This window comes from Lipotes vexillifer, unplaced genomic scaffold, assembly GCF_000442215.2.
Source record: "Lipotes vexillifer unplaced genomic scaffold, Lipotes_vexillifer_v1.1 scaffold2116, whole genome shotgun sequence".
Classification (NCBI taxonomy): domain Eukaryota; kingdom Metazoa; phylum Chordata; class Mammalia; order Artiodactyla; family Lipotidae; genus Lipotes; species Lipotes vexillifer.
This window is the reverse complement of record NW_006791713.1, coordinates 666,661-675,154: the sequence shown is the minus strand read 5'-3', so window position 1 is coordinate 675,154 and position 8,494 is coordinate 666,661. Positions and strand designations below refer to the sequence as shown.

At 57.8% G+C, this 8,494-nt stretch overlaps 1 protein-coding gene across 1 annotated transcript in view; it reads left to right on the top strand.

The window, feature by feature from the left end:
• The window catches only part of IFT88 (intraflagellar transport 88), a 69,010-nt gene extending 65,581 nt beyond the window's left edge, over nucleotides 1-3,429 (top strand). Inside the window, exons 24-25 of the mRNA XM_007464509.1 lie at nucleotides 2,782-2,892; nucleotides 3,112-3,429. Of these exons, the coding sequence (XP_007464571.1) occupies nucleotides 2,782-2,892; nucleotides 3,112-3,233 (233 nt within the window). The 3' untranslated portion in view covers nucleotides 3,234-3,429. The remainder of the gene's footprint in view (nucleotides 1-2,781; nucleotides 2,893-3,111) is intronic.
• The last annotated feature ends 5,065 nt before the right edge of the window (nucleotides 3,430-8,494 follow it).

Sequence of the window (8,494 nt, the reverse complement as noted above, 5' to 3'; positions counted from 1 at the left end):
GGGGGGGGGGGGGGGGGGGGGGGGGGGGGGGGGGGGGGGGTCGGGGCAGCCCGCCAGCCGGCGAGGCGCGAGCTCTTGAACTGCGTGTCCCTCGAAGGAGTAACCCCCAGGGAAGTGTCAGTTACTTACTGAGTTCTAGGACCAGATTCACCACCCTCTAAGGTCCTCCACGTCCTGCTGAAAATCTTGAGCTCAGAGTAACCCTAACGCACACCCATCACCAAGCCTGCCCTCGGTCCGCAGGGCCTTCCCTGGTCACCGTGGGCTTGTGAAGTGTCGCTGAGGCCCCTGGGGGTCCTCACATTCAGGGTCCACTTGGGAGACTCCAGCCCTCCGAGCGAGGTGTCCTGAGAGCTGCCGGTGCTGAGCCGGAGCCCAGAGGACGGTGTCCACCCCAGAGAGTGGCCCCCGACCCGCCTCCCACGTGCCACCCCGCACAGAGGAGGGCGCCTCCTGGGCCAGCCTCCCCACCACTGCCGTTTCTCTTAGTAAGCTTTCCTTTCTCCCATCCAGTGCGTTGCAGCCCAGCGCAAACAGGCAGTCCCGGGGCACGAACACACTTCTTGGAGCCGAAGCTCCGGCCGTGGGCCTTGTGGGCCAGGGGTCGTGGGCCTGGCTCTGGGGCAGGTTTAAAGCAGCTCCTGGCTCCCGGGGGGCTTGCCTCTCTCTCTCTCTACACTTGCCCTTTTGTTCCTGGTTTCCCATCATCGCCGACACCACTCTTCCTCCTGGGGCCCCTCCCTGTCCCCAGAGCCTGGCTCTCAGCCCCCCTCCAGCTCGCACAGGCCGGGGGCTGGCCTGCCCAGCTTTGGGGTCTGAGCCCACCGGGCTTCCTCCTTGCTTCGCCTTGTGGCCCCTGGAACACCCTGGGCCCCGTGGACGAGCCCCCCCTCAGCAGCGTCCCACCTCCGCCCCCTGCAGCCCCCCGTGGGCCGAGGTCGCTGGCCATCCCTCGAGCTCCCAGCACGGCCTGCGTGTTGAAGGGTGCCTGGGGCCCACCACCTTCCACCTCTGTCCCGGGAGACCCAGTGGCGCACGTCTCAGCCTGGAACTCTCTGGCACTCTGGATGAGACCCGCAGCTCAAATAGGGGAAAGGGACAATTTTCTGTATGGATCCAGATGAGGCCATCCTGGAGCTCGTTAAGTATGATGTGTTAAAATTAAGTGCAGTGCCTACAACTAGGTTTTTAAAAGTGTTGCCTAGGAGAGAGGACCATAGGGAACATGTCATCGTAATTATTCGTTTGTATAAAATGGCTGTTTCTGAAATGCCTGAGGGCCCTTGAAAATTGTTCTTTTTCTGTGCACCAGACTCTGGTCTCACTGCAGCCTTATCTCTGTTAATTTGCTGATTGACCTCAGCGCCCTTCCTCACGTGCAGCAGACTTGAGTGTGTAGCAGAGTCACTGGGAAGGCTGGTTAAAACAGACCCGAGCCCCCAGCCCCGGTGACCGGCCCGGGGTCCTGTGTTTCTGACCAGGTCCCAGCTGCCGCTGCTGGTCCTGGGACCACACCTGGAGAACCACTGCTGTATCTCAAAGGAGAGAATGCAGATTACATGCGGCCTTGTGTATGTAAAAGGTCACCACCACTACTACCACCAAACCCACGTTCATGTATGTGGCAGTCTCTGGTCACCCAGCCTCCGGGCTCCGTCACCCACAGGGGGATCCCCCCGGGAGGTGGTGTGAGACCCGCCTGCACACGCTGATGCTGGGCCAACAGTGTGTTATTATCACTTACACAAATCGCACTGGGCAGCAGCCGCGTTTGCTTTAGAGCTTTGCAGGATTTTCAGTACTTTAGTTTGTTTTTTACAGAATAAGCTTAAAATGAAATGAACTTGTTTTAAGTACTTGAAATAAAAAAGGCATTACCCTTAAATGCAAAATTTTGGCTTCAGGTTTTAACAGCTCGGTGCCAAAACATCAGTTGAGAAAAACAATTAAATCCATGTGCACAGGCAGAGCTCAGCTCCATGAGCTCAGGGTCCACATGGCCGCCCCGTAGCGTACGCGGGGATGAGGGGCGAGAGGGACAGCGTGTTCCCGAGGCCGGGAGCCGGACAGGTGGCCTCTCCTGCGGCCCCATCTGCCCTTGGGGGACAGCGGGTTTGCTGACTGACTCCGTGTACTGGGTTTTGAAGGTTTTGTGTTAAAATTGTTGGTCATTTACCGCATGTGATACTTAATGGTTTATTGCGTTTTTCAGTCTAATTTTTATTCTGTCTTGGGTGTGAACGTCTCTTATGCACTATTTCCATTCCATATTTGGACTCTATAATCCTTTTAAGGTTTTTCCTTAAATTGGGCCAGAATCTATCCTCCTCTGCCGGGCACATCTGACCCCTTCTGTACTCGTTCTCCAGGCCTGTGAAGAGTTGGGGGGGCGGTGCCTGGGGCAGGCTCGCCTGGCCTCTCCCACCCCTCACCTGCCCAGGCCTCTGACGGCTCCCAGGCTCCACGTGGGTGACGACCCAGCCCCTTCCCCCCACCCGCTGCCCTACTCCACGCCAGGGGGTGTTCGCCAGTGTCTCCAAGCACATGGGTGGAAAGGGTCTGATAAAGCCTACTCTTGAGTGATGCTTTGACTATATTATAGGTTCCCAACAAGAGATTCCTTTTAAATTTCAAAAAACAAGAATTACATCCTTTGGAAATTGGCTGTCAAATGAAACAGCCTTCCTGCTTCTTGACAAATAAGTAGACTTTAAGATTTGTAATGCAGCGTGATGTTGCCCAGCGTGCTGAACACATGTGTTTTTGTTCCTGTGTCTCCAGACAGTGGCCAGAACTGTGGTGCTGGTAGCAGAGGCGAGCGGCTCAGCGCCCAGCTGCGAGCCCTGCCCAGGACAGAGGAGCCTTACGACAGCAGCAGTAACAAGGAGCTAGGTAAGTGCCCGGGCCTGGCAGGTCTGGACTGGAAGGGGCAGGCAGATGCGTCCACCTGGGCGTTATTAAGGGTTTTCCAGCACAGACAGAAGTTTTACATGACTTGGGAGAGCGTTTCTCTTCATTCTGGGCTGTTCAGTTTTGAAGATGAGCCTCATTGGTTTCACATTTGCTGTTTTTCCCTGTTCCTCTAATGCAACCATCTGTTCTGAAACCTAGACGCCTCCTATGTGGATCCGCTTGGCCCGCAAATAGAAAGACCCAGAACTGCAGCCAAAAAGAGAGTCGACGAGGATGATTTTGCTGATGAAGAGTTAGGAGATGATTTGCTTCCAGAATAATATATATTTTAATGTATTATTTATTAATTAAAGGGAAGGAATCGCTTTACAAGATAATACTCATGTTAAAGTTTGGATTAAATACCCAAACTTTAATTTTGCACACTGTCAAAACTTTAAATAAGTGTATTCTGTTCTCTGAGTATGGATTTAGATTTTGTTTTGCTTTTAATGGAATAAAAACATGTGAAAATAATACTCTAGGCCAGAGACTGACTTACCCTCTTGAAAACATTTACCCACAGTAAGAAATAGATCTTGTAGCACTACCTAGTACCTCCACACACGTGAGTATTATTACTCACTGATTACTACAGTGTGTGCTGCTATTTTCTGTAATTTCATTGAAACAACGTGTGAGTAATGGAAACACTAGTGATTTCATGGTTTGCAGCTTGAAAAATACTGTGCTTGGACGTACCCTTGATGAGTCTTTATTCAAGGTAAACTGCTTTGGAAGTTTTGCTTTGTGGGGATTCCCCAGCTGTGTTTGGGGGCAGTAAAGTCGTGAGAGAACAGCAGCCCGTGGCCCCTTCAGCCCCGAGCACGGCAGCCTCGAGTTGTGCTTCCCGGTGAAACGCGGGGTGCGGGGTCGAAGCCAGGACTGCGTGCATCCTTCTTACGGTATGTCTGGCTGGCGGGCACCGTCCAGGGGAGTGCAGTGGTGGGCAGTCAGGGGAGACGTGGCCGCTCTGTAACACTTCACGAGAGAGGATGGACCCTCCACCTCATTTTACATTGTTTCCACGGCATATGCACACTTCTGTTGGGTGCGGGAGAGGAAACCCCAAAACCAGAGCACATTCCCTGCTCGCAGAAAAGGTTATGATCTGATGGGCAGGCGTTCACCAAATACAATAAACGGCTAGTGTGTGCGAGCGTCTGAGGCTACGGTCGTGACCAAGACAGCAAGGCCCTGCCCTCAAAGAGCGTAAATTCTGACGGGGGAGGCAGACGACGAGTGTATTTTTTAATGGGCTTTGGGTGTTGCTAAGGGCGGCGAAGAGAGTGAAGTGGAGGAGTGCCACGGAGCGTGACGGTGGTGGAGGCGGTGAGCTGGGGAAGCCCTCCAGGGGCATGTGTACCAGCAGCAGGCAGACGCGCTTCGGGGGTGTCGCGCGCCGGTGGGGGGCTTGAAGGGCCCGGGCCCCCCGGGCAGGGCCGGGCCTCGTGGAGCCCAGCGGCGCCTGAGGCTTCACTCTGCCGCGGTGACAGCGAAGGCGCCCTTGGCAGGTTTCGCTGGGGGAGGGCGCGTGACGTGACGTGCTCTAGCCTCGGGAGCAGCGAGCCCGCCGCCCTGAGGGGATTGGCTGGGGCGGGCGGCCTGCGTGGGAGAGGGGCGGCTGGGGGCTGTGAGGGTCGGTGCGGCCCAGCACACGTGTGGGAGGGAGAGAGCTCAGGAGAGTTACCGGTGGCCTGCGTGCGTGCGGGTTGTGAGCAAGAGAAGAAAGCACGACGGCAGCGTTTGGGGCGGGCGCGCTGAACGGCCGGGGTTGCCTTTCTCTGAGGTGCCGTGGTCTGGTCAGGTCAGCCAGTGCTGCCGCGCTAGGGCCCCGGGAAAGCGGCGAGCAGACCGTGCGCTGTGCGTCCGGAGGGCCACGAGCAGCAGGGCTAAGCGACGGGCGTTCGGAGCCCGGGCGAGAGGTGGGGAGGAGAGATCCGAGGAGGGAGACGGAAGTTAGTCATCTCGGGAGAAGCATATAACTCGGAAAGTGTGACAGGCCCGCGTGTGGAACGGCCGTCTGAGATGCGGCGCACGCCCAGCTGTATGAGCGGAACAGAGTGGGCTTGTTCCAGGCAGATGTCACAGAGCGAAAAAGGAACAAGGGACCAGGGTATTTCCAGGGGCGTGGTGATCGCGTCGAACCACCAACTCTGCCCCAGCCGAGAAGGGAAACTAGGACTCGCGTGGGGTGGCTGCTGAAAAGGCAGGGTCAGCAGACGAGGTCAGCCAGCCAGCTACAGGACAGGGGCGGAGAGAAGGTGCTGGTGTCGGGGGCCACTCACACACTCGGATGGACGGGGAGCCGCTCCGGGTAATGAGCGCAGGGGTTGCGGTGGGGGAAGCACAGTCTTCCAGAGTCGAGACATGCTGGGGGAAAGCAGGTGGAGCTGGGGTAGCCAGTTAGAGGCCGGGTCTTGGGTGGCTCCTCCACAGGTGTTAAAGGTGCGGGAATGAGGTGCAGGCGTGGTGGGACCTCCGGGTGCTGCCCGAGAAGACGACAGATAGACAGAACTCGTGCTGGGGAGACCTGACCTTCGGAGGAGGGAAGGAGGTTTGGATCCGTCGGTAACCCAGGAAGGTAAGTGGACGTAGCCACCCCTACCCCGGCTCCCATGCCAGGGAGCTACAGCCGGCCCGGCCCTGGGGGACTGAGTGATCCAGGGGCTGAGAGAGGAACGGCTCTCGTTGCACCTTCAGCGGAGAGCACTGTAGAGGGGTTTGCTTCCAAGGGAACATGACGAGGCTGCTTTTGAGTATTTCGTTGCCTTTTCTCACTCGTCTTAATGTTGGACTGAACTAAGAGCATGTTTACTTCACATGTTCATAAATACGTTCAGGTTTGAGAGCAATTGACTACAGACATTTTGCACCTGTTGAGAAGACAATTTCTCAACTCTGCTTGGCATCACAGAAACGAATTTTATGTTCTATCAAGTGGGCAAGCATCTTCAGTAGTTTATGATCTTTCATAAAATGAAAAGTTTTGGAAAGTAAATACCTTCGTTTCCAAGTAACGGGAGGAGAGAGAAGTTGCCATGTTATCAGACAATGGAAGATATTTTGTTGAATAATATATAGAATGAGCGGTCTGGCGCTGTTATCGCCTTACCTTTCAAAGGATGAAACTGCTATCTCCTAAAGGATTCCCACACTTCTACCAAATTAAAAAAAAAAACAGTATGTGTTTGTGTACTGATATGTTTATTCCCATTTTACCAGAAAGAACACAATTTCTCTACTAATCAGAAGAAGTTTTGTAACTTCAAAACAAACCTTTACTCACCAAGCTGTAAATAGCTTAAATGGCTTAAACTGGAGATTTCTGTGGGATTTTGAGCAGTCAATAGGACAGTTCCTAAACTCTTCAGTTATAGAATATTCAAGGCATACAAGTGTTGTTTTTCTACACAGCATAACTGAAATGTAGTTTAACCAATGACTTACAAGGCAGTCAAATACCAAAGCTGGAAAGCATTTAGAGAACCATAAATTATGTATTTTCTATACCTTCGAAAACCTTTCAGCTGTTATCAATCTTTTGTTTTCATTGGCCAAGTATGACTGCCGTAAAATGACCGTATTCACTAGTCCACCACCTAAAAAGCATTAAGCATTCATTTACAGAATGAACGAACGAACGAGCACGTTTGCTTTGGTTCTTGAAATAGAATTCCCTCGTGTAAGTATATTTTCTTTATTTACAAAGTATTAGGCTTATTTTACATGACTGCGCGCGCTTACAGTCCCGGCATCACGAAGCAGGAGTTCCCGACCCTGTAGCGCCCAAGGATGCCCAGTTCCGGCCATAAAAGTGCAAGCTGGGTAGCATGTTCGGTGCTTGGATTTCGGAGGTGCCAGCGGGGCAGATAAGGACCGCTTCCTGGTGTCTGGGGGGAGGAGGCGCGCCCCCGCCCCTCGTTCGGAACGCTCTCTATCTCCAGCCCCTCAGAGGAAGTCGCGGCGAAGAAGCTGCTTCCAGGCCCAGCGCGCCTCTCCAGGTGCCCGTCCCGCTCCCGCGGCGCCTTCGTCCGGGAGGCTCTTCGCGGCGGCCGGACCCGGCCGACTTCCCTTCCAGCCGAGGCGCCTCCTTCCGCTCAGCGCCGCGCGGCTCCGTTCGGGACGTGTCCGCGCCTCCGCGACCACCGGAGCCACTTCGGGACGATGCTGGGGCCGCCGGTGAGTGCGCGGTGCAGCGGCCGCGTCTCGGTCCCCGGGCGCCGCCGCCCTCCGTCCCGGGCCACCTCGTGGGGCCCGCGCGCCCAGGACACGCGGGGGCCGCCGAGGGGCCCGGGCGCCGTCACAGGCACTCGCAGCCCGCGGCGCAGCAGCCCGGCCGGCACACGCACACGCGCACCGCGCACCCGCGGCCCACGCGGACCCCTGCTCGGGGCGGTGGTCAGCACCCATCCTCCGGGCGGGGGCGCGGGGCGGGGGGCGCGGGGCGGGGCCCCGGGGGCGCGGGGCGGGGCGCGGGCCCCTCCTCCGCGCGGCGCTGAGCGCGGCCTGTCCCGCAGGTCTGGGCGCTGGTGGCCGGCGTCCTGCTGGCGCTGTCGCCGGGCCGGGCGGGGGGCGCCCCGAGGGCGGGCCGGCGGCCGGCGCGGGCGCGGGGATGCGCGGACCGGCCCGAGGAGCTCCTGGAGCAGCTGTACGGGCGACTGGCGGCCGGCGTGCTCGGCGCCTTCCACCACACGCTGCAGCTGGGCCCGCGCGAGCAGGCGCGCAACGCCAGCTGCCCGGCCGGGGGCAGGCCCGCCGACCGCCGCTTCCGGCCGCCCACCAACCTGCGCAGCGTGTCTCCCTGGGCCTACAGGTGAGCGGGCGCGCCGGGGGGCGCGGGGGGCGCCGGACCTGCAGCGGCTCCTTTCCGCAGAGGCCGGGCAGCTCCCTCCGAGGGACCCGCGTCCTCCTTTCACCTTTCCGGTCTTTCAGACGCCCCAGTTTCTTGAGCACCTGTGCCTTGCCAGGTACGTGGTTAAGTGGGGTCTACGCGGCCGAGCCCGGGGACCCTTCGTTGATTGTTAGAGGACTCTGCGCAGGAGGCCTGTGCGGGGTCTGACGTGGGGTCTTGCGGACGTTTCTCGGGCGCCTGTGCTGGTCCAGGTGCTCCTGGCCTTGGACCCTCTGAGCTCGTCAAGCCTGTGGTCGACAGGAGGGGGGCTGGCGGTCATTGGGAGCAGACGAGGCGGGACGTGATTGGACACGAGGAATTAAGTGTGCGGTGGTTTAAGCGGGGGGAGGGGGAGGACGGAGGGGCATCGAGCACGCTGGAGGACGGGCGTCATTCCGGGGTCGCTCAGGGGAGAGGTTATCTCGCAGGAAAGCAGCGGTGTGCAGACGGGCACAGTGTGGTCAGTGTCCTCAGCGCACGTATGGCCGTCCGCTTCTTTCCCTGCTGTCGCTGCGGAGTGTCACCGTCCCGAGGGGCTCTCAGTCAGGCTGGAGAAGGTGGGATCCTTCACTGCTACCGCTTCGGGAAAGGGCCGGGGTGACCCGGAGGAAAGGGAGGGAGGAGCTCAGGCCGGGGCGGGGGGGGGGG